The 24977-nt window shown below is 49.1% G+C and overlaps 1 protein-coding gene across 1 annotated transcript; it reads right to left on the minus strand.

Annotated features, from left to right (window-relative positions):
• Positions 1-912: 912 nt before the first annotated feature.
• Positions 913-22220, minus strand: LOC132584836 (uncharacterized). Its single transcript, XM_060256779.1, has 7 exons — positions 22115-22220; positions 17499-17643; positions 13809-13922; positions 11283-11427; positions 8514-8662; positions 4144-4283; positions 913-1031 (listed from the first exon to the last, which is right to left on the minus strand). Exons 1-7 carry the CDS (start codon positions 22218-22220, stop codon positions 913-915), a joined length of 918 nt encoding a protein of 305 aa, XP_060112762.1.
• Positions 22221-24977: the final 2757 nt, after the last annotated feature.

A 24977-nucleotide genomic window follows, 5' to 3' on the forward strand; every position in this document is an offset into this window, starting at 1 on the left:
CACTCACAAACACTCACAGAGCTTCATAAATCTGATATACATCTGGCAACGTTCCCGGGAGCTTCTGTGTTATTTATATGTCTCAGACGTGCAGAAGGAACTAAAGACGAGGTTCTTGAGTTCTGGCTTCGTTCCATTCAAATCAGTGGATCGCTTACTCCCAGGAGAAGGCCGAAGATTCAAGAGGGGAAACGGTGCTGGGAAGCGCAGATAAGAAAGCGTATATCTTGATGTTGGTGTCTGTCAATTACGAGGAGGTACTGAGCCAATATTGATCACCAATATTAAAAGATGAGGAGGAGACTGGAACGTTTAATGCTGGTGGGCTGAATGACTCATGGAAGCTTATCTTTGTCCTGATGTATCTTGACCCTGTTAAGCAAGGGTCCCCAAAAGGGTGCTCGGGGGACTGCCAACACATTTCCTGGTGCCCGTCAAGTGGTTTGAGAAAGTGGGTGGGGATTCTGGATGAGCACCGGAGATCTGATTGGCTGTATCATAGAATCACAGAGTTTGCCACAGTGCAGGGAGAAGTTTCAGCATCCATTTTGGGGCTGGCTCCGCTTCTAGTGGCAGCCATTTTGTTGCTGCGCCCACCACGCTGCATCAGAATTCCACAGCTGCTCACCTGCTTTAAAAGGTTGGGGATCTTCACTGTAAAGGCTTCTGCAAAGAGTTTCTTCCACCCCTCGCTGCCAAAACATGGAAGATGGCTGGACAGGTGAGAGAGGAAGAAGGGATAGAAGAGGGGTGCAGCCCCCGCCTCCTGGAGTGCACCTTACAATGCCAGTGCCTGGGACAAACATTCCACGCCTCCATCAAGTGAGCTGATATTGAAAGGTGCAAAAGAGAACTGGAAAACTCATCTCTCTCCTGGCCGATCCTCCATTGCCTTCCACCATAGGACTTCATTCAGGAAATGGTCCACATTGCCAATGGAGGTGGCTCATTCGGAGACTCTTTCCTGTTTCTGTCGATGACAACGATCAGCCGGATGGCCCCCAGGCCCCCAGTCATGACCAGGAGCAAAACTAGAAGAAAGAGAAGAAAAAGACAAGAGCATCCTTGATTTACTCAAGGAGAGCGAGAGACAACACTCATTGTGGCCAAGAACTGGCCAAGAATTCGATCCTTTTCTTGACAAGCAAGGCTTTTATTTTTTTGTAACAGGAACTCCTTTGCCTATTAGGCCACATATCCCTGATGTATCCAATCCTCCAGTTTGGGGTAGTGTTAAGTGCACGGACTCTTATCTGGGAGAACTGGGTTTGATTCCCCACTCCTCCACTTGCAGCTGCTGGAATGGCCTTGGGTCAGCCTCGCAAGAGTTGTCCTTGAAAGGGCAGCTTCTGTCAGAGCTCTCTCAGCCCCATCCACCTCACAGAGTGTCTGTTGTGGGAGAGGAAGGTAAAGGAGATTGTGAGCCTTTCTGAGACTCTGAGATTCAAGGTGGAGGGTGGAATATAAATCCAATGTCTTCTTCTTCTTCTTCTTCCAAGAGCTTACAGGGCTGTTAGTACTGTAAGCTCCAGGAGGATTGGCTACCTCAGAGGGGTGCGGCCTAATATGCGAAGGAGTTCCTGCTACAAAAAAAGCCCTGCTTGTGCTCATGCTGGGATCTTGTCATAGAGAAGGCACTCCCACGGTGCTCGCACTCACTGCTAATTGGTTGTGGTTGCTGCTATGACGAGGCAGCGGCGATTCATCTCTATTGGCCTATTCTTCTCTGCTTTGTTCTCCTCTATCCCATCATGGGAGTGGGAGGAAGGCATTTAAAGGGACTGCAGTCCCTTTGAATGCCTTTTGTAAGACACAACTCATTTGCTCTACACCAGGGGTGGCCAAACTTGCTTAATGTAAGAGCTTCATGGAACAAATGTCAGATGGAAGGAAGGAAGGGAGGGAGGGAGGGGGGGAGGGGAGGGGAGGGGAGGGGAGGGGAGGGAAGGAAGGAAGGAAGGAAGGAAGGAAGGAAGGAAGGAAGGAAGGAAGGAAGGAAGGAAGGAAGGAAGGAAGGAAGGAAGGAAGGAAGGAAGGAAGGAAGGAAGGAAGGAAGGAAGGAGAGAGAGGTGGATAGAAAACGACTTTAAATTCATTCTCCAAAGCAGCTGACAGGGCAGTGGGGGCTTTGAGAGCCACATACTGTGTGTGAAAGAGCCACATGTGGCTCCTGAGCCACAGTTTGGCCACCTCTGCTAAAGACCATTCCATCTACGGCTACCCAAAATCAGAACCCCTTGGGACGTTTTAATCACACAGCGGACGCCATCAAATGCTTTAGCAATGTTTTTAGTAATGCTTTGGGACTTGATTAGTTAATAACATTATAGATTTTAAGGTCATATTTCAGTTACGTTGGATGCTTTCACCATGTTGTAACCTGCCCCGAGCCCACTGTGTTGGGGTGGGGGGAGGTTAAAAATCAAATAAATAAATAACTGTTGCGCCATTGCTTGAAATGGGGAAAGTGAATTTCCGAACTGTTTCTGATGCCATATAATGCCATGAACCAAGCAGGAATACAGATTTTTTTTAAAAGTCCCTGTTTCTTGAGAAACCATGCCCTCTAGTTAAACTAACAAAGCCAGAATGTTCCCTAGATTTATGGCACTTCGCACCTACAACAGCAGTCTGCTTTTTATCACCCTCCATTGTTTTTTCAGCCCTGCTTTGTCCTAACACTAACAAACACGGATCCCTATTTGTGATTCTTTTAATCAGCTAAAAATGTTCCCATGATTCCACACCGCCCACTTATATTAAGAATCACTGCTTGGAGAGCCAGTTTGGAGTAGTGGTTAAGTGTGCGGACTCTAATCTGGGTAGAACCGGGTTTGATTCCCCACTCCTCCACTTGCACCTGCTGGAATGGCCTTGGGGCAGCCAAAGCTCTGGCAGAGGTTGTCCTTGAAAGGGCAGCTGCTGTGAGAGCCCTCTCCAGCCCCACCCACCTCACAGGGTGTCTGTTGTGGGGGAGGAAGGTAAAGGAGATTGTGAGCCGCTCTGAGACTCTTCGGAGTGGAGGGCGAGATATAAATCCAATATCTTCATCTACCTCACAGGGTGTCTGTTGTGGGGGAGGAAGGTAAAGGAGATTGTGAGCCGCTCTGAGACTCTTCGGAGTGGAGGGCGGGATATAAATCCAATATCTTCATCTACCTCACAGGGTGTCTGTTGTGGGGGAGGAAGGTAAAGGAGATTGTGAGCCGCTCTGAGACTCTTCGGAGTGGAGGGCGGGATATAAATCCAATATTTTCATCTACCTCACAGGGTGTCTGTTGTGGGGGAGGAAGGTAAAGGAGATTGTGAGCCGCTCTGAGACTCTTCGGAGTGGAGGGCGAGATATAAATCCAATATCTTCTTCTACCTCACAGGGTGTCTGTTGTGGGGGAGGAAGGTAAAGGAGATTGTGAGCCGCTCTGAGACTCTTCGGAGTGGAGGGCGGGATATAAATCCAATATCTTCATCTACCTCACAGGGTGTCTGTTGTGGGGGAGGAATGTAAAGGAGATTGTGAGCCGCTCTGAGACTCTTCGGAGTGGAGGGCGAGATATAAATCCAATATCTTCTTCTACCTCACAGGGTGTCTGTTGTGGGGGAGGAAGGTAAAGGAGATTGTGAGCCGCTCTGAGACTCTTCGGAGTGGAGGGCAGGATATAAATCCAATATCTTCATCTACCTCGCAGGGTGTCTGTTGTGGGGGAGGAAGGTAAAGGAGATTGTGAGCCGCTCTGAGACTCTTCGGAGTGGAGGGCGGGATATAAATCCAATATTTTCATCTACCTCACAGGGTGTCTGTTGTGGGGGAGGAAGGTAAAAGAGATTGTGAGCCGCTCTGAGACTCTTCGGAGTGGAGGGCGAGATATAAATCCAATATCTTCTTCTACCTCACAGGGTGTCTGTTGTGGGGGAGGAAGGTAAAGGAGATTGTGAGCCGCTCTGAGACTCTTCGGAGTGGAGGGCGGGATATAAATCCAATATCTTCATCTTCTTCTTCTTCTTCCATTCCCATTTTGTCTGATGAGGTCTGCTTAAGAGCATACGAAAGCTTACCTTCTGAATAAAACTTAGTTGGTCTTAAAGGTGATACTTGTCTACCGCTTTGTCCTAAAACAATGTAAAAGAAGATCTTGAAAGGCTCACCTACTAAGATGCTGATCGAGTTTGGAGAGTAAGACATAGGCTTCTTTTTCAAGATACCAGCCAACGCCAAAAGGACACCTGGGTAGATGGTGAGATCATAACGCACGTACTTATCCAGCACAAAGTTTTCCAGATAGAACCTGGAGGGGAGAGAGATTGGAAATTGAATTAATCTCTGCAAGGAATTCCTTTAAGAATCAGTGGAAGTGTTTGTGGTCTTTGCTTGGGAGATTTGTACATTTTAAACTGTGGTGTCTGGAATTCTGGTTTGTAAGTAGGCGTGTGCGCAGGAAAACCAGTATTTGGGGGGTTTAGGAATATTGAACAAAAAAAAAAATCAGTATTTTCCAGTATTCCCAAATCCCAAAGCCAGTGTGGTATCCAGATTCGGTAAAAATTTGAGATTGCCAATTTTTTTTGGCTTCATTATATCCCATGGCAGTGGTCGCCAACCTTTTTGGCATCAGGGACCAGTTTTGTGGAAGACAATTTTTTTCACGGACTGGCGGCGGGGTGTGTGGGGGAATGGTTTGATACAATTGTGCATTTTATTTCTATTAGTTTGATGTGGTGGTGAAGTGTGCAGACTCTTATCTGGGAGAATGGGGTTTGATTCCCCACTCCTCCACTTGCAGCTGCTGGAATGGCCTTGGGTCAGCCATAGCTCTCACAGAGTGGTCCTTAAAGGGCAGCTTCTATCAGAGCTCTTTCAGCCCCACCTACCTCACAGGGTGTCTGTTGTGGAGGAGGAAGGTAAAGGAGATTGTGACCGCTCTGAGACTCTGAAATTCAGAGTGGAGGGCAGGATATAAATCCAATGTCGTCTTATTATTATTACAACATTGTAATATATAATGAAATAATTATACAACTCACGGCCTGATTGCAAACAGGCCATGGACTGGGACCGATCCAAGGCCTGGGGGGTTGGGAACCCCTGTCCTATGGGAATCATAATTGTCAATGGTCCCCATAGGATGTAATGGAGAATCGATCTGGGGGTATCTGGGGCTTTGTGAGAGCTCCCTTTGTCCAGTTCCTTGGATCCCTTGGGAGAGATACAAAGAAAGCATCTTTAAGACCAACGAGTGCTAATGTTTTAAGCATGTTTTATTTAATTTTTTTAAAAATTGTGTTTGTCTGTGACCTTTATATAAGTTTATATGTCATTACATTTTATGACACCCATAGCCCGGCCCGGCAAGGTCCGATCCGGCCCTCGTGACAAATGAGATCGACATCCCTGTCCTAGCCTTCGTAGTTGAAACCCAAAAGCCAATTTGAGGAACAGCGCAGTTCAAGCCGCAGAGGGTCTCTTTATACCAGGAATTCTCCCGCTGCAGCTCAACCGGTCTTCGGAATTGCAAGCAAGGATGAATGACCCGTCACATTTCCTGCCACCGGATCGCCCTGAAATTATTTCTCGATTGACCTACAAATTCCCGAGTCGGTTTCAGAGTTCACGGGTGAGTTGCAAAAGAATTCATCCAGAAAATACATTTAGACACTGTCATTTGTAGAACTATCCGAGCCCATGCATCAGTTGCAAGAGGAAGCTCAAAGCCGGAAAAACATTGTATGTTTATATTGTATGTCCCCTCGGAATGAAAGCTCGGTTGTTTTAAGTACCGGAGGCTTTTCCTTTAGGGATCTTTAATTAAATTCCTTGGGCACTTTCTCTTAAAGATTCCATGCACAGCAATAGGGAATGATCAGTGTGTAACAGTTCACTAAGTAACTTACTGTCACCGTATTTAATACAGACATTGGACATTATTTAAATATAGTGATACTACAATTATCATTAGATCCAAGCGGGCAGCCGTGTTGGTCTGAAGCAGTTGAACAAAGCAGGAGTTAAGTTTCACCTTTAAGACCAACCGATTTTTATTTCGAACGTCAGCTTTCGTGTGCCCTTAAGCACACTTCATCAGATGAGGAATCCAGCACAGTGAGCAAAGCCATACATAGCGGAGCAGAGCCATACATAGCTGGTACTATGTATGGCCACTGCCTACCAGCTATGGTGACATCAGGGGGGTTTAACCTAATATGCAAATGAGTTCCTGCTGGGCTTTTTCTACAAAAAAGCCCTGATTAACACCATCAATAATTATTATGTAACTAAGTAACTTACTGTCACCCTATTTAATACAAACATTTGACATTATTTAAATATAGTGATACTACAATTATCATTAGATCCAAGCAAGCAGCCGTGTTGGTCTGAAGCAGTAGAACAAAGTAGGTGTCATGGGTGTTGGGGACCCTGCAGAGGAAGTTGAGCCTGCAGAAGAAACTGTGCCCCTGCCACCTGCACCAGTGCCCCTGCCTCCTGCTGGAGAAGATCCCAGCCCCCCTGCCTCGCCCTCTCGGGTGGCGCGTGTGCGTGACCGCCTCCGTCAGGACCTCAGGGATCGGAGGAGGGCGGCACGCTCACAAGCAAGACGCTCCCTGAGCCCTGAGAGGATTCTGGCCCTTCTAAGAGCAAGGATGCTTGAGTTGCAACAGGATCCTGGCTGCCTCTCTGAGCCAGCAATTAGCCCAAATGGGCAACAGCCAGCAGAGGGCTATATAGCTGTAGGCTTTGGGAGGAGGCTTTGTGGAAGCAACTAGTCATCTCCCTGATGTGCTAGCATCCACTCCGGCTTGACTTTGGTTTCGGGACTCCCTGACTTTGGCTTGTGACTTCTGGACTCCCTGACCTCGGCTTCTGGACCTCGGACCTGCGATACTTGTACAGTGATTCGGATTTGGCGCCTTGGACCCTCCTGCTTACTGGCTACAGACCTCGGACTGCCCCTGGACTTTGCCTGACCCAGCCCCAGCCGTGACAGTAGGAGCCAAGTGGCACCTTTAAGATCAACCAAGTTTTATTCAGAACAAAAGCTTCCGTATGCATACTTCTTCAGACGAGGGGATAAGGTACAGTGGGCTGAAATACGTGTAGTCAGTGGGTTAAGACCACTGCAATTTACCTGATTGTTTTATCGTTTTAATATTTCTTATTGCTTATTGTGTATTTTATGTCGTTAGCCGCCTGGAGTCTGCATAGAATAGGCGGGATATAAATATAACGTAAGTAAATAAATTAAAAAGAGTGCAAACTGATACGAAGCTTGGATCACGTGGCAAAACAGTGTAACAAATGAGAAGGCCGTTTGGTTTGTGTAGCCATAAAATGTAATAAAAGTTGCCTGCCAATTGGTGTTGCTGCAAGTCTAGGTAAAACAAAAGGACATGATTGGCCCCTGTGTGAGACAGGATGCTGGACTAGATGGACCACTGGTCTGATCCAGCAGGGCTCTTCTGATGTTCTTATGAAGGCCTCAGCCTCTCTGCCCTGTTGTTGGCCCTCCAGAGGAACTGGTTGGCCACTGTGTGAGACAGGAGGCTAGACTAGAGGGACCACTGGTCTGATCCAGCAGGGCTCTTCTGATGTTCTTATGAAGGCCTTGGCCTCTCTGCCCTGTTGTTGGCCCTCCAGAGGAACTGGTTAGCTGCTGTGTGAGACAGGAGGCTGGACTAGATGGACCCTCACTGGTCTGATCCAGCAGGGCTCTTCTGATGTTCTTATGAAGGCCTTGGCCTCTCTGCACTGTTGTTGGCCCTCCAGAGGAACTGGTTGGCTGCTGTGTGAGACAGGAGGCTGGACTAGATGGACCCTCACTGGTCTGATCCAGCAGGACTCTTCTGATGTTCTTATGAAGGCCTTGGCCTCTCTGCCCTGTTGTTGGCCCTCCAGAGGAACTGATTGGCTGCTGTGTGAGACAGGAGGCTGGACTAGATGGACCCTCACTGGTCTGATCCAGCAGGGCTCTTCTGATGTTCTTATGAAGGCCTTGGCCTCTCTGCACTGTTGTTGGCCCTCCAGAGGAACTGGTTGGCTGCTGTGTGAGACAGGAGGCTGGACTAGATGGACCCTCACTGGTCTGATCTAGCAAGGTTCCCTCTGATGTTCTTATGAAGGCCTCGGCCTTCATAAAATGAAATACCTGTCCTTTTGTTTGTGATGATACGGTAAACTTCTCCGAGTGCTGTTGAGCTGCCTGTTTTTAAAATGTTTTTATTGTTTTATTATATGCTGTACTCCGCCTTGAGCCCTATGGAGAATCGGCAGAATAGAAATATACTAAAATAAATAAATATTTATTTATTTGCTCTGGCAGAGGTTGTCCTTGAAAGGGCAGCTTCTGGGAGAGCTCTCTCAGTGGAGCAATTCCATCAGAGGGAACCCTGCTGGATCAGACCAGTGGTCCATCTAGTCCAGCATCTTGTCTCAGGCAAGTTTGGCCACCCCTGGTCTCCTAGTCTCAGGGGGCCAGGTCTGAGCCTGAAAGTCCCTGACAATCTCAGCATGGCTTACTTACCACCCAATCAGCCCAAAAAACAGGATGCAGAGAGAGATGATGGTTGCAGTCTCGTTGTCCATGCCCCCAATGTAGACTAATACAACGGTGAAGTCCAGGAGTGTGGCTATTGTATTCCACGTGGCGTAAAGAGCAATTCCATTTTGTACCTGCCATGCACAGAGAAGAACATAGGATGAAGAAAGGTTAAAACGCTTTGGGCTCTTTAAGCTTGGAGAAACGTCAACTGAGGGGTGACACGATTGAGGTTTACAAGATTATTCATGGGATGGAGAAGGTTGAGAAAGAAGGACTTTTCTCCCTTTCTCACAATACGAGAAGTCGTGGGCACTCAATGAAATTGCTGAGCAGTCGGGTTAGAAATGATAAAAGGAAGTCCTTCTTCACCCAAAGGGTGATTAACACGCGGAATTCACTGCCACAGGAGGTGTCGGCAGCTACAAGCATAGACAGCTTCAAGAGGAGATTGGATAAGCATATGGAGCAGAAGTCCATCAGTGGCTATCAGCTATTAGTGGCTATTGTTGGAACTCTCTGTCTGGGGCAGTGATGCTCTGTATTCTTGTGCTTGGGGTTAGGGGCTTCTGGCCCCACTGGTGGATCTCCTGATGGCACATGGGTTTTTTGGCCACTGTGTGACAGAGTATTGGACTGGATGGGCCATTGGTCTGATCCAACATGGCTACTCTTATGTCTGAGGCAGTGATGCTCTATCATCCTGGTGCTTGGGAGGGGCAACAGTGGGAGGGCTTCTAGTGTCCTGACCCCACTGATGGACTTCCTGATGGCATTTGGGTTTTTTTGACCATTGTGTGACACAGAGTGTTGGGCTAGATGAGCCATTGGCCTGATCCAACATGGCTTCTTTTATGTTTTTATGTGAAACAGAGTGTTGGACTGGATGGGCCATTGGCCTGATCCAACATGGCTTCTCTTATGTTCTTATATGACACAGGGTGTTGGACTGGAGGGGCCACTGGCCTGATCCAACATGGATTCTCTTATGTTCTTATGTGACACAGAGTGTTGGACTGGATGGGCCATTGGTCTGATCCAGCATGGCTTCTGTTATGTTCTTATGTGACGCAAAGTGTTGGACTGGAGGGGCCATTGGCCTTATCCAATATGGCTTCTCTTATGTTCTTCTGTGACACAGAGTGTTGGACTGGATGGGCCATTGGCCTGATCCAACATGGCTTCTCTTATGATGAGCAAATGAACATGAAAAGAGGCCATAGCAGCTCATCTATTAAAAATGAACATTTCTACTCCTCCTCATTGGCAATGACACATCCATTTTAAATAAAGAAGAGGATTATAGGATTCATGCAACACACAGCTTGGCTTGGAAAAACCTCCAAGCCATGAAGACCATGGAGTTGTAAACAGAACAAAAAGCACCTACATTCAATTTAAATAAACATTTTGGAGCTGTGTGTGGAGTATTCTATGCAATGTGGGACTTCAATATGGAGCATATAATTCCCCATTTTGGATTGATTGAGTAAAATAAAGAAATTAGAGGGAGGGTCTTTTCTCCTTGTGCTGGCCACACAGCTAGGGATGCCAGCCTCCAGGCGGGAGCCAGAGATCTCCCGGAATTACAGCTCATCTCCCGTTCCCTTGGAGTAAATGGATGCTTTGGAGGGTGCACTGAGATAATAAGAATATCTGAAGAGCCCTGCTGGATCAGACCAATTATCCATCTAGTCTAGCATTCTGTCTCACATTGTGGCCAACCAGTTCCTCTGAAGGGCCAACGACAGGGCAGAGAGGTTGAGGCCTTCATAAGAACATCAGAGGGAACCCTACTGGATCAGACCAGTGGTCCATCTAGTCCAACATCTTGTCTCACACAAGTTCCTCTGGAGGGCCAACAACAGGGCAGAGAGGCTGAGGCCATCATAAGAACATAAGAGCTCTGCTGGATCAGACCAGTGGTCCATTTAGTTCAGTATCCTGTTTCACATAGTGGCCAACCAGTTCATTTGGAGGGCCAACGTCAGGGCAGAGAAGCTGAGGCCTTCATAAGAAAATAAGACAAGCCCTGCTGGATCAGACCAGTGAGGGTCCATCTAGTCCAGCATCCTGTCTCCCAACCAATTCCTCTGGAGGACCAACAATGGCAGAGAGGCTGAGGCTGTCATAAGAACATAATAAGAGCTCTGCTGAATCAGACCAGTGGTCCATCTAGTCCACCATCCTGTCTCCCACAGTGGCCAACCGGTTCCTCCAGAGGGCCAACAACAGGGTAGAGAGGCTGAGGCCTTCCCCTGATAAGAACAACAGAAGAGCCCTGCTAGATCAGACTAATGGTCCATCTAGTCCAGCATCCTTTCTCACACAGTGGCCAACCAATTCCTCTGGACCTTCATCAAGAGGGCAGAGAGGCCGAAGCCTTCCGCTGATGTTGCCTCCTAGCTCCAGAATTCAGAGGCTTGGTGCTTCTGAATGTGGAGGTTCCCCTCAGCCACCATGGCTAGTAGCCATGGATAGATTTATCTCCTGTCCTCCTCAGGCTCCATCCCCACATCTCCAGGATTTCCCCACCCTGGAGTTGGCAACCCTACCCTTTCACCCCCTGCCAGTGACCAGTGGGGCATAGCTACCCTACACTCAGGAGCAACGAGGACATTTCTGACCCGTTCTGGGGACTGCATTTGTGGACCTCTGTACCTGGGATGCGATGTAGTTCCATAATGCTGCAAGAACGAAGGCAGTAGAGGATTTAACCTTTTATAACGAACAACGAGAATTCAGTTACCGTACCAATAACCGGATGAGCAATAGATCTCCATAGCTGTGTTTCTGTAACCAGTCCGTATAGGGGTATAAAGCCCGGTGTGAAATAATGAGGGCCGTATAACTGGTGGACGTGACAAGCATCATCAAGAGCAATGTGGGAAGTAAATGCCTGGAAAAGGAAGTAGAGATGAGGCAGTAGAAAGCATTTCAGACTGGAATTCTCTGTCTCAGGGGTTCCTGACCTTTTGATAGCCTGTGGGCACCTTTGCAATTTTGACACAGTGTGGTGGGAGCCAGCAACAAAATGGCTGCCTCAGGAGGTGAGGTGGGGTTGTCCACAAAATGGCTGCCTCAGGAGGTGAGGTGGGGTTGTCCATAAAATGGCTGCCTCAGGAGGTGAGGTGGGGATGTCCACAAAATGTCTGCCTCAGGAGGTGAGGTGGGGATGTCCACAAAATGGCTGCCTCAAATTACGTCCGGATACAATAGAAGGGGAACACGCTACTGGGTTACCTGAAGTCACTAAACAAAGAAAATTGTGTTCTCTGGTACGCTGCACTTAAAATATGCCAGCACTCCAATCAAAATTGTGCCAAGAATATTATTATACAATATAACAACAAATAATCAATAAATACAAAAAGTCCCAAAGGCTCAACTATATAGAAGCAATGTCCTTGAAGTTACAGCAAAACAGTCTTCTTCAAGGTTATTAAGAGTGTCTTCAAAGTAAGTAGATATCCCTGTAGAACTAATATGGTGTGTAGACTCTTCCAAATATAAACGTAACACCACAACGCAATTTCTGGATGTTTAGCGCGTTTCAGAACGTAGCCCTTCATCAAATGAGTCTTATCCCACTCAAGGGCAATTCTATAGAGGCACGACTCATGCGCAGTCACACAGTCAGGGCTTTTTGCATGTGTGTAGCAGGAACTCCTAGATCGAGTTTGGTGTAGTGGTTAAGTGTGCAGACTCTTATCTGGGAGAATGGGGTTTGATTCCCCACTCCTCCACTTGCAGCTGCTGGAATGGCCTTGGGTCAGCCATAGCTCTGGCAGAGGTTGTCCTTGAAAGGGCAGCTTCTGGGAGAGCTCTCTCAGCCCCACCCACCTCACAGGGTGTCAGTTGTGGGGGAGGGAAGAGAAGATATAGGAGATTGTAAGCTGCTCTGAGTCTCTGAATCAGAGAGAAGGGCGGGGTATAAATCTGCAGTCTTCTTCCTTTGCATATTAGGCCACTCCCCCACCCCCAATGTAGCCAATCCTCCAAGAGCTTAGAGGGCTCTTATTCCAGGGCCTACTGTAAGCTCCAGGAGGATTGGCTACATCAGGGGGCGTGGCCTAATAGGCAAAGGAGCTCCTGCTAGAATTCCACCCCTGTAGCCAATCCTCCAAGAGCTTACAGGGCTCTTAGTACAGGGCCTACTGTAAGCTCCAGGAGGATTGGCTGCATCAGGGGGTGTGGCGTAATATGCAAAGGAGTTCCTGCTACCAAAAAAAAAAAAGCCCTGCACACAGTGACTGTCCTTTTTAAAGCAACATACTTAAAAAAAACCCAAAATAAAACTGCAGAGCCCTGTACAGTTTCAAATGGCCAAGCAGAAAACTTGCTGGGCAGAACTCCACCCTTTCCCTGCCCATTTTCTAAAGAAAAAAAATCATTAGACACGAACCAGAAAAGGTGTCGACGTACCCACACTGGGGAGCTCTGGTCTTTGTATATTAAGTCTCCAGAATAGGGTTGCCAGCTTCCAGGTAGGACACAGGAGGGCTCCTATCAGGCCCCCGAGCAACAGGCTCATGTCCGCTTCCTTCTCCCTCTCTCTTGCTTCCTTCTGCATCACAGCTTGCTTTGCAAGGCTTCCTCAGTCGCACAGGAGCTACAGAGCAAAGCCTCTATTTTCTCCATTGGCTGAGCCTCCTCCCTTGGGGAGGAAAGTGGGGAGGAATAGCTTGCTTTCCCAGGCTCTCTCTGTCACACAGCGCAGCAACTGAGCCAAGCCTCTCTTCCTTCTATTGGCTGAGGCTCCCCCCGCCCAAGTCCCTGGGGAAGGAAGGAAAGAGCCAGAGTTTCCTTTGCCCAATTCCCTGGATCCCATGGGAGAGATGGGCGCCGATTTCGCACTAGATTTTTAATCCTGGTTTAACTCTGTCCCCAAACTGACATTCTACACTAGAATCAGAGAATCAAAGAAACCAGCTCTATGAGTATGATTCTCTGACTTTAGTGTAGACTGTTAGTTTGGGGACAGGGCTAAATGTGGATTAAAAGTCTAGTGTGAAACTGGTCACAAAGAAAGCGCTTTCAAGACCAACGAGTGCTAATATTTTAAGCATGTTTTAAGCTTTTAAATATATATATGTTGTGTTTGTCCGTGTTCTTTGTAAAATTTATATCTCTGCTACCTCATCTTAAATAGGTACACAGATGGCCCGGCCCGACATGGCCCTGCCCAACAAGGTCTCTTTTATGTCAGAACCGGCCCTCATAACAAATGGGTTTGACACCCCTGCTCAAGGGCATTGTACCATGCAGAGGACTACTTACATTCCATCCCATAGAAACAGCCGTTCAATGTTTAAGAGATTGTTCAGCACCCAGACGAGGAAGAAAGAATTCGGCAGGATATCCGGCTGCATGTAGACCCAGCCGTGTTCATTCCTGATGACACGGAGGAAAACGGTGAGGAAGAGGAAATAACTGAATTGCCAATTTGCCGGCATGAACTGTAACCATAATTAATAATTATCGTATGGCGGTATATGTGGTACAGCCAGGAAATCCTAAGATTGTCCGGCAGCCAGAAGTTCTAGCTCCTATGCACCACTAGAGTGCGAGCTAGACTTTTTTTTTTCAGGCAAGAGGCATTTCAGAGGTGGTTTGCTATTGCCTTCTTCTATGGTGCGACCCTGGTATTCCTTGGAGGGTCACCCTTCTAAATACTAGCCGAGGCTCATCCTGCTTAACTAGTACGATCAGGCTAACCTGGGCTATCTAGGTTATGCCCAGCAGGGCTTTTTTTGTAGCAGGAGCTCCTTTGCATATTAGCCCCCCCCCCCGATGTAGCCAGTCCTCCAAGGGCTTACAGGGCTCTTCTTACAGGGCCTACTGTAAGCTGCAGGAGGATTGGCTACATCAGGGGGGCATGGCCTAATATGCAAAGGAGCTCCTGCTACAAAAGATGCCCTGCACACTATATTGAGCTGAATGGCCAATTAAATGCCTACAGCAGAAGAAAGACGCAGACGGGTCGGCTGTGTGCTATATTTGATTGCATGCCTGCGTATTTGCTACGTCTACTCGTAGAGTAGCCAGTTTGGTGTAGAGAGCCAGTTTGGTGTAGAGAGCCAGTTTGGTGCAGTGGTTAAGCGCGTGGACTCTTATCTGGGAGAACCGGGTTTGATTCCCCACTCCTCCACTTGCAGCTGCTGGAAAGGCCTTTGGTCAGCCGTAGCTCTCATAGACGTTGTCCTTGAAAGGGTAGCTTCTGTCAGAGCTCTCTCAGCCCCACCTACCTCACAGGGTGTCTGTTGTGGGGGAAGAAGCTAAAGGAGATTGATAAGAAAAGATAAAGCCGCTCTGAGACTCTGATTCAGAGAGAAGGGGGGGCGGTATAAATCTGCAGTCTTCTTCTTCTACTCAGAAGGAAATCCCTTGTTACTCTGTGGGACTTGCTCCTAGGAAAGTATCCATAGGATTTCAGACTTGATTGGCTGCCTGCGTAATAGGCTTGAATTGAGAAACCTGAACAGAGTATCACTTTCCGGTACAGGTGTGCAGTCAATGAAAGCGGCCGTCTACCCGTATTTTGTTCCCTGCTGCAAATGCCTCTCGTGCAGCGTTTCCATTTATCTATTCGAATGGGACAGATCTTGAAAGCTAAGCTGGGCCGACTCTGGCAAGCATTGGGAAGGGAGACCGCCAGAGAAAACCAGAGCTGGGAGGCAGGATGCATCAAACCACTTTTCTGGGTGTCCTTCATACCCCAATAGCGGTTGCCAGGACTTTTTTTGTAACAGGAACTCCTTTGCATATTAGGCCACCCACCCCTGATGTAGCCAATCCCCCAAGAGCTTGCAGGGCTCTTAGTAAAGGGCCTCCTGTAAGCTCTCGGAGGATTGGCTACATCAGGGTAGGTGTGGCCTAATATGCAAAGGGGTTCCTGCTACAAAAAAGCCCTAGGGGTTGCCATGACTTCCAGTCACAGTCTCTCTCTCTCTCGGCTGGCGTGTGGGAGGTATTATCACCCCCTCCCTGCTCGTATTGTCCCTGAACCTCCGACTGGGCCCTGAGGGGTTGGAGGACCTCCCCCGGCCCCTCAGCACCCAGAAAGAATGGCGCTTCCCATCCTCCGTGCCCTTCAAACTTGGAGAGCACTAGGAAGGGGAAGCACTGAGTGCCCGGTGTGATGACGTCACCTCTGGGTGACGCCATCACGCTGCGTGTGCTTCGTGAGCACACAATAACTTTTTCACCAGGGGGTGGGTGGGCACACATTGGGGTTCTGCTTCAGGGGGCGGAATCCCATGCGCCAGGCCTGCTTTCTCTCTCTCTGTCTCTCTCTCTCTCACACACACAGAGTGGGGGAAAACCCTCCCCAAACCCCACATTCGCATTGTTTCACAGAGAAGCCAGCCCTCTGGAGAAAACTCTTGTCGATGGGGCTCACGGAGCCATGGGAGGCTGGGTGAAATCGATGGTGCGGTCTCATTTGGAATACTGTGTACAATTCTGGTCACCGCACCTCAAAAAGGATATTATAGCATTGGGAAAAGTCCAGAAAAGGGCAACTAGAATGATTAAAGGGTTGGAACACTTTCCCTATGAAGAAAGGTTAAAACGCTTGGGGCTCTTTAGCTTGGAGAAACGTCGACTGAGGGGATGACATGATAGAGGTTTACAAGATTATACATGGGATAGAAAAGGTAGAGAATGAAGTCCTTTTCTCCCTTTCTCACAATACAAGAACTCATGGGCATTCAATGAAATTGCTGAGCAGTCAGGTTAAAATGGATAAAAGGAAGTCCTTCTTCACCCAAAGGGTGATTGACATGTGGAATTCACTGCCACAGGAGGTGGCGGCTACAAGCATAGCTAGCTTCAAGAGGGAATTGAATAAAAATACGGAGCAGAAATCCATCAGTGGCTATTAGCCACAGCGTATTGTTGGAACTGTCTGAGGCAGTGATGCTCTGTATTCTTGGTGCTTGGCGGGGGTGGGAAGAAAAGTGGAAGAGCTTCTAGCCCCAATTGTGAACCTCCTGATGGCACTTGGGGGAGGGAGGTTTGGCCACTGTGTAACACAGAGTGTTAGACTGGAAGGGCCATTGGCCTGATCCAACATGACTTCTCTTATGTTCTTATGTGACACAGAGTGTAGGACTGGATGGGCCATTGGCCTGATCCAACATGGCTTCTCTTATATTCTTATGCGACACAGAGTGTTGGACTGGATGGACCATGGGCCTGATCCAACATGACTTCTCTTATGTGACCCAGAGTTTTGGACTGGATGGGCCATTGGCCTGATCCAACACGGCTTCTCTTCTGTGACACAGAGGCTGATTTCGCACTGACCTTTTACTGGCGCGACCACCCTCCTCACGCCGGCGGATCTGCAGGGATTTCGCACCAGAAGCGCCGGCGCAGCCAAAAGAGCCGGCAACTTCCGTCGCGAAACCCGCTCAAACGGAAACCGCCAAGAAGCAGGAAAACGTTTGAGCGGGTTTCGCGACGGAAGTAGCCGGCTCTTTTGGCTGCGCCGGCGCTTCTGGTGCGAAATCCCTGCAGATCCGCCGGCGTGAGGAGGGTGGTCGCGCCAGTAAAAGGTCAGTGCGAAAACGCCCAGAGTGTTGGACTGGATGGGCCACTGGCCTGATCCAACATGGCTTCTCTTATGTTCTTATGTGACACAGAGTGTTGGACTGGATGGGCCACTGGCCTGATCCAACATGGCTTCTCTTATGTTCTTATGTGACACAGAGTGTTGGACTGGAAGGGCCATTGGCCTGATCCAACATGGCTTCTCTTATGTGGCACAGAGTGTTGGACTGGAGGGGCCATCGGCCTGATCTAACATGGCTTCTCTTATGTCCTTATGTGACCAGAATGTTGGACTGGAAGGGCCATTGGCCTGATCCAACATGGCTTCTCTTATGTTCTTAAAACATCCACGATACTCTCATGCAGCATAGTCTAGGGCGGTGGTTCAAAACAAAAGCAGTCAACGGTCCGCACCTTCGAAAGAGTCTGGATAATACGTATCCAAGCCACAGGTATTGCCACAGGTAGACGATGTTCCAGACCTGGAAAGCCCAGGGAGCTGGAGTGAAGTCAGTGTCGAACTGGCGCGAGAGATTGCTGCTAGAAGCGCGGAATACACCTGCAAACGTGGACAATAGTTCAGGCTTAGACATTTTCATACGTGATAGGTAGAAATCAGTAGCGTTTTCTTTATGGAGAGAAAGAGGGGAAGAGGATTGGTTGTATACCCTGCCCTTCAGTACCCGAAGGAGTCTCAGAGCGTCTTACAATCTCCTTCCCTTCCTCTCCTCACAACAGGCATCCTGTGAGGTCGGTGGGGCTGAGAGAGCTCTGAGAGAACTGGACAGGGGTCGTTTTATAGAAAAATAGGTGGTGGGTCTCAATAGCATAACTCATTAGCATATGCCACCTCTCAGCCAAAAGCAACCCGATGCAAGAAAGGAGAGCCCTAGGTGAGTGAGGCCTGCTTGAGCTGGCTAGAGATCAATGAAATTGCTGAACAGTCAGGTTAGACCAGATAAAAGGAAGTCCTTCTTCAACCAAAGGGCGATTAACATGTGGAATTCACTGCCACAGGAGACGGTGGTGGCTACAAGCATAGACAGCTTCAAGAGGGGATTGGATAAAAATATGGAGCAGAGGTCCATCAGTGGCTCTTAGCCACAGCTTATTGTTGGAACTCTCTGTCTGGGGCAGTGATGCTCTGTATTCTTGGTGCTTCGGGGGCACAGTGGGAAGACTTCTAGCCCCATTGTTGGACCTCCAGATGGCACTTGTGGTTTTTGGCCACTGTGTGACACAGAGTGTTGGACTGGATGGACCATTAGCCTGATTTAACATGTCTTCTCTTATGTCCTTATGTCTGGGGCAAGTGATGCTCTGTATTCTTAGTGTTTTTTGGGGGGGGGGCACAGTGAGAGGGGTTCTAGTGTCCTGGCTCCACTGATGGACCTCCTGATGACACCTGAGTTTTAGCCACTGTGTGACACAGAGTGTTGGACTGGAAGGACCACTGGCATGATCCAAGATATCTTCTCTTATGTTCTTATGTTTGGTGTCGTGATGCTCTGTCTTCTTGGTGCCTGGGGGGGGGCAACAAGGTGAGGGCTTCTAGTGTCCTGGCCCCACTGGTGGACCTCCTGATGGTGCCTGGGCTTTTTTGGCCACAGTGTGGCACAGAGTGTTGGATTGGACAGGCCATTAGCCTGATCTAACATGGCTTCTCTTATGTCCTTATGTCTGGCACAAGTGATGCTCTGTATTCTTGGTGTTTGGGGGGGGGGGCACAGTGAGATGGCTTCTAGTGTCCTGGCTCTACTGATGGACCTCCTGATGGAACCTGAGTTTTAGCCACTGTGTGACACAGAGTGTTGGACTGGAAGGACCACTGGCATGATCCAAGATGGCTTCTCTTATGTTCTTATGTTTGGTGTAGTGATGCTCTGTCTTTTTGGTGCCTGGGGGGGGGCAACAAGGTGAGGGCTTCTAGTGTCCTGGCCCCACTGGTGGACCTCCTGATGGTGCCTGGGATTTTTCGCCACTGTGTGACACAGTGTTGGACTGGATGAGTCACTGGCCTGATCCAGCATGGCTTCTCTTATGTTCTTATGCGACACAGAGTGTTGGACTGGATGGGCCACTGGCCTGATCCAACATGGCTTCTCTCATGTTCTTATGTGACACAGAGTGTTGGACTGGATGGGCCACTGGCCTGATCCAACATGGCTTCTCTTATGTTCTTATGTGACACAGAGTGTTGGACTGGATGGGCCATTGGCCTGATCCAACATGGCTTCTCTTATGTTCTTATATGACACAGAGTGTTGGACTGGATGGGCCATTGGCCTGATCCAACATGGCTTCTCTTATGTTCTTATATGACACAGAGTGTTGGACTGGGTGGGCCATTGGCCTGATCCAACATGGCTTCTCTTATGTTCTTATGTGACACAGAGTGTTGGACTGGGTGGGCCATTGGCCTGATCCAACATGGCTTCTCTTATGTTCTTATGTGACACAGAGTGTTGGACTGGATGGGCCATTGGCCTGATCCAACATGGCTTCTCTTATGTTCTTATGTGACACAGAGTGTTGGACTGGATGGGCCATTGGCCTGATCCAACAGGGCTTCTCTTATGTTCTTATGTGACACAGAGTGTTGGACTGGAGGGGCCATGGGCCTGATCCAACATGGCTTCCCTTATGTTCTTATGTCCAATGTGCTGCAGACTGCAAAAGTCCACTGCAAGGACTTGCGGCTATACTGAAGCTACTTATTAGCAGTGGCAGCTTGGACGTATACGTGCAGCTGGGCTGCGTTCAGATGAAGATCGGGGCTGTTGCTTGAGAGAAGGAAGAATTCCTGCCTTCTCTCCTGTGCTGTTTTTGGCAGCTGAAACCACCCGAGGGGCACATTTGCTCTGTGGAGAATCAGGGTTCAGGGCTTCCAGTGCTTTTACTGGCTCCCCAAAGAGCCAATAACGCTCTCCCTCACGACTCCTGGGTTGTTTCATCTGTCACAAATAACACAGGAGACGAGGCAAGGATTCCTCCTCCGGCAACAGCAGTTCTGATTGGAATCGGTGTGTGCGTGAGGCGCAACACAACTTGCCGCTGGGGATCAGACGTTATAGTAGAGCTGCAAGTCCCTTTGGCGAATGGTGTGCAGTCTGTAACATCTTGTTAGGCTCTGCGGGGAGGCTGAAGGATTAAATCAGCTCTTTCTTCCCCAGAAGGCCGAAGGAAAATTGAGGCTGCGTGGGTAGGGTTGCCAAGTCCAGTTCAAGAAATATCTGGGGACTTTGGGGGTGGAGCCAGGAGACATTAAGGCGGAGCCAGGAAAAAGGGTGTGGCAAGCATAATTGAACTCCAAAGGGAGTTCTGGCCATCACATTTAAAGGAACTGCACACCTTTTCAATAGGGTGGCCAAGTCCAATTCAAGAAATACCTGGGGGCTTTCTGGGTGGAGCCAGGAGACATTGGGAGCGGTGCCAGGAACAAGGGTGACAAGCATAATGGAACTCCAAGGGAGTTCTGGCCGTCACATTTCAAGGGACCACTGCACACCTTTTCAATAGGGTGGCCAAGTCCAATTCAAGAAATATCTGGGGACTTTGGGGGTGGAGCCAGGAGACTTTGGGGGTGGAGTCAGGATACACTGAGGCAGAGTCAGGAACAAAGGTGTGACAAGCATAATTGAACTCCAAAGGGAAATCTGGCCAACACATTTAAAGGGACCACTGCACACCTTTTCATTATAGGGTGGCCAAGTCCAATTCAAGAATTATCTGGGGACTTTGGGGGTGGAGCCAGGAGACTTTGGGGGTGGAGCCAGGAGACATTAAGGCGGAGCCAGGAACAAGGGTGTGACAAGCATCATTGAACTCCAAGGGAGTTCTGGCCACCACATTTAAAGGGACAGCACACCTTTTTAAATGTCTTCCTTCCATAGGAAATAGTGAAGGCTAAGGGCACCTTCTTTTGGGGCTCACAGAATTGGACTCCTTGGTCCAATCGTTTTGAAACTTGGGGAGTACTTTGGGGAGAGGCACTAGATACTATACTGAACATTTGGTGCCTCTACCTCAAAAATTAGCTCCCCTAGAGCCCCTGAAACCTCCAGATCAATTCCCCATTATACCCTATGAGAATCGATCTCCACATAGGGAATAATGAAGTGCTCAGCAGATGTTTCCCTCCCCGGTTTCTGGTGACTCTGAAGCGAGGGATTGGCCTCTCTACTCACAAGTTGCTGCCAACTTCTTCAAAGTAACACAGACACACCTTTCGATCGGAGACGGGAGCCTCTGGAGGTGGAAAGACACATGGTGGCCCCCGGACAGCATGCTTGACACCCCTGCTCTAGCCTGTCTGGAACTGATTGGTGGTTGAAGGGTTTCCTCTCTACAGCCCAAAGGGAAAATTAAGGCTGCATGAACCTGCATTTTTATGAATGTAACAAGAGGCCTGGGTTTTGTCTCCATCTGAACTAGGGATGCCAAGCCCCACCCCCCTCCGCAGCCTCCAGCATCACACACGAGTGATGTCATCGCGCACATGTTGCACACCCCCATTCTAGGCATTTCTGGTAAAACTCTATGGTTTTCCCAGACACTCTAGCATTTTGGGAGGGAAAAACTCTATGGTGCCTATTTTGGGAAGGAAAAACTCTATGGTGCCTATTGTACCATAGAGTTTCCCTCCCAAATTGCTAGCGGGTCTGGGGAAATCATAGTTTCCCCGGAGCAGCCGGCGCACGACGTCACTGGTGCGAAAGACATCACTCACGGGTGATGTCATCATGCTGGCGACATCGGGGGAGGTTCCCAGTGTGGGCCGGCGGGTTGGGAACATCCCAGGTGGGAGAACCCCCGCCAGGACCAGGGTCTTGGCAGCCCTAATCTGAACCAGCTGAGTGACCACATTTCTCTCATAGCTGTTCTCTCAAGAGCAGTTCTTGAAAGAGAGCCCTCTCAGCTCCACCTGTTGTGGGGAGAGGAAGCGAAGGAGATTGCAAACCGCTGTGAGACTCCGAGTGAGGGGCAGGGTCTAAATCCAATCCCCCCCTGCTCCCCCTCTTCTTCGTCACCTTTGAATACTCCTGAAGCTGCGCCTTCGCTCATCACCAGCATGCTCGTGTAGGTCACCACCGTTGTCATGATCAGGCCGATTTTCACCAGGTCGTGGCCAGGCATCATCGAAGCTGGACAGGAGAAAGACAGACGGGGAGAGCAGACAGGTCAGCGTTTAGGACACAACACCACATCCATATCGTTCCGCTTGGCTGCTGGGATTGGCCAGGGTCAAGTTGACATCTAAGCAGGGCTTTTCTGTTGTTGTTAAAAAAGCCCAGCAAAAGTTCATTTTCATGTTAGGCCACGCCCCTGATGCCGCCATTGTTTCACAGCAGGCCTTTTTGTAGAAAAGCCCAGCAGGAACTCATTTACATATTAGGCCACACCCCCTGGTGTCACCATTGTTTCACACAGGGCCTTTTTGTAGAAGAGCCCAGCAGGAACTTATTTGCATATTAGGCCACACACCCCTGATGTCACCATTGTTTCATGCGGGAACTTTTTGTAGAAGAACCAAGCAGGAACTCATTTGCATATTAGGCCACTCCCATGATGACAGCATTGTTTCACACAGGGCCTTTTGTAGAAAAAGTTCAGCAGGAACTCATTTGCATATTAGGCCACACCCCCTGATGGCACCATTGTCCCACGCGGGGCCTTTTTGTAGAAGAACCCAGCAGGAACTAATTTGCATATTAGGCCACACCCCCTGCTGGCACCATTGTTTCACACAGGGCCTTTTTGTAGAAAAACCCAGCAGGAACTCATTTGTATGTTAGCCCACCCCCCCTGACAGCACCATTGCTTCACACAGGGCCTTTTTGTAAAAAAAGCTCAGTACGGACTCATTTGCATATTAGGCCACACCCCCTGCTGGCACCATTGTTTCACACAGGGCCTTTTTGTAGAAAAACCCAGCAGGAACTCATTTGCATGTTAGGCCCCTCCCTGACAGCGCCATTTTTTCACACAGGGCCTTTTTGCAGAAAAAGCTCAGCAGGAATTCATTTGCATATTAGGCCACACCCCCTGATGGTACCATTGTTTCTCACAGGGCCTTTTTGTGCAAAAAGCCCATCAGGGACTCATTTGTATATTAGGCCTGATGCCAAGCCAACCTGAACTGCATTCCTGCTCAAAATGAGCTCTGCATCAAAGACCAGTTCTGGCTAGCTTGCCATCAGGGGGTGCGGGCTAATATGCACATGAGTTCCTGCTGGGCTTTTTCTACAAAAGGAGCCCAGTCTAAGGCTCTTTCCACGCAGGGGTGTGAAAGCACGTCCTTCAACACAGAAGAATGCAAACAGTAGGGAAGTCTGGGACACAGCGTGGTTTCCACGACCTCAGGAAGGAGACCATACCACATCCCCACCCCTTCAATTCCATTAGTTTACTCTTTCCTGTGAAAGGACCTAACACCATCTGACAGAGATTTATGCATACCTAATAAACTTTGCCCTATCTAGGATGTCCCAGGCTAGCCTGATCTCTCTGATCTCATTATCTAAGCAAGGATGGCCCTGGTTAGTACTTGGATGGGAGATCACCCAGTAAGTCCAGGGTTGCTACGCAGAGGCAGGCAATGGCAAGCCACCTCCGCCCTGACCTGGATGGCCCAAACGACCCTGATCTTCTGAGATCTTGTAAGCTAAGCAGGGTCAGCCCTGGTTATGTATTTGGATGGGAGACCACCAAGGAAGTCCAGGGTTGCTACGCAGAGGCAGGCAATGGCAAGCCACCTCCGCCCTGACCTGGATGGCCCAAACTACCCTGATCTTCTGAGATCTTGTAAGCTAAGCAGGGTCAGCCCTGGTTATGTATTTGGATGGGAGATCACCCAGTAAGTCCAGGGTTGCTACGCAGAGGCAGGCAATAGCAACTTACCTCTGCCCTGACCTGGATGACCCAGACTAGCCTGATCTTGTCAGATCTTGGGAGCTAAGCAGGGTTGGCCTGGTTAGTACTTGGACGGGAGGCCACCAAAGAAGACAGGGATCGATATGCAGAGGCGGGCCATGGCAAAACTGCCTCTGAATGTCTCTTGCACTTGAAAACCCTACGAGGTCACCGTAAGTCGGTTGTGACCAGACAGCACTTCCCGCCAGCCACCAATAAGACTACATGCCCTCCTCGCAAGCCGTAAAGATACCTTGAAAGAAAGCTCACATTCTTCCCTAATCCCGCACTTGTCCTCATCTTTTTATGCCTGTCGCTGTGTTTACAGAAAGACATTTTTTAATTAAAAATTGCTTTCTCCCCTTTACGGTGACATGAAAATGGGGTTTTTTGGGGGGGGGGGGGGATGTTCCAGTCACACCCCTCGCTGACTCTCTCGGGCCATCTCTAATTCACTGACTTTTCCCTGGGCCTGTGACCTCCTCCGTTTGGTGGTATTGGTCTGCAGCTAGGTTTAGGCTTGCTAATCCCCAGGTCCCAGTGGGGGATCTTCCACTTTCTCAGACTCTTTCCCGCCCCCAGGCAGCTGGCCGGCAGGTGGGGGGGAGCCCCGCCCCCAGAGGACCATGTGCCTTTGCACCTCGGAGGCTTCAGTCTCCGATTGAAAGGCTTCCTCTTGGGATGGTGTGTCTGTGTTGCTGTAAAGAAGCTGGCAGAAACTTGTGAGTAGAGAGGCCAATCCCCTGCTTCAGAGTCGCCAGAAACGGATGGGGGGCGGAGGGAAACGTCTGCTGAGCACTTCATTATTACCTATGTGGAGATCGATTCTCATAGGGTATAATGGGGAATTGATCTGGAGGTTTCGGGGGCTCTGGGGGAGCTGTTTTTTGAGGAAGAGGCACCACATTTTCAATATAGTATCTAGTGCCTCTCCCCAAAATACCCCCCAAGTTTCAAAACGATTGGAGCACGGGGTCCAAT

Source organism: Heteronotia binoei, chromosome 1 (assembly GCF_032191835.1).
Source record: "Heteronotia binoei isolate CCM8104 ecotype False Entrance Well chromosome 1, APGP_CSIRO_Hbin_v1, whole genome shotgun sequence".
NCBI lineage: Eukaryota > Metazoa > Chordata > Lepidosauria > Squamata > Gekkonidae > Heteronotia > Heteronotia binoei.

What these genes read in the sequence shown, in the direction of transcription:
- LOC132584836 (XM_060256779.1), bottom strand. Translation starts at nt 22,220, where the DNA reads ATGCCTGGCCACGACCTGGTGAAAATCGGCCTGATCATGACAACGGTG. An exon ending in AGCTTCAGGAGTATTCAAAG is followed by an intron (nt 17,644 to 22,114) that starts GTGACGAAGAAG and finishes CCACGTTTGCAG; the next exon opens with GTGTATTCCGCGCTTCTAGC. An exon ending in CTGTTTCTATGGGATGGAAT is followed by an intron (nt 11,428 to 13,808) that starts GTAAGTAGTCCT and finishes TTCCTTTTCCAG; the next exon opens with GCATTTACTTCCCACATTGC.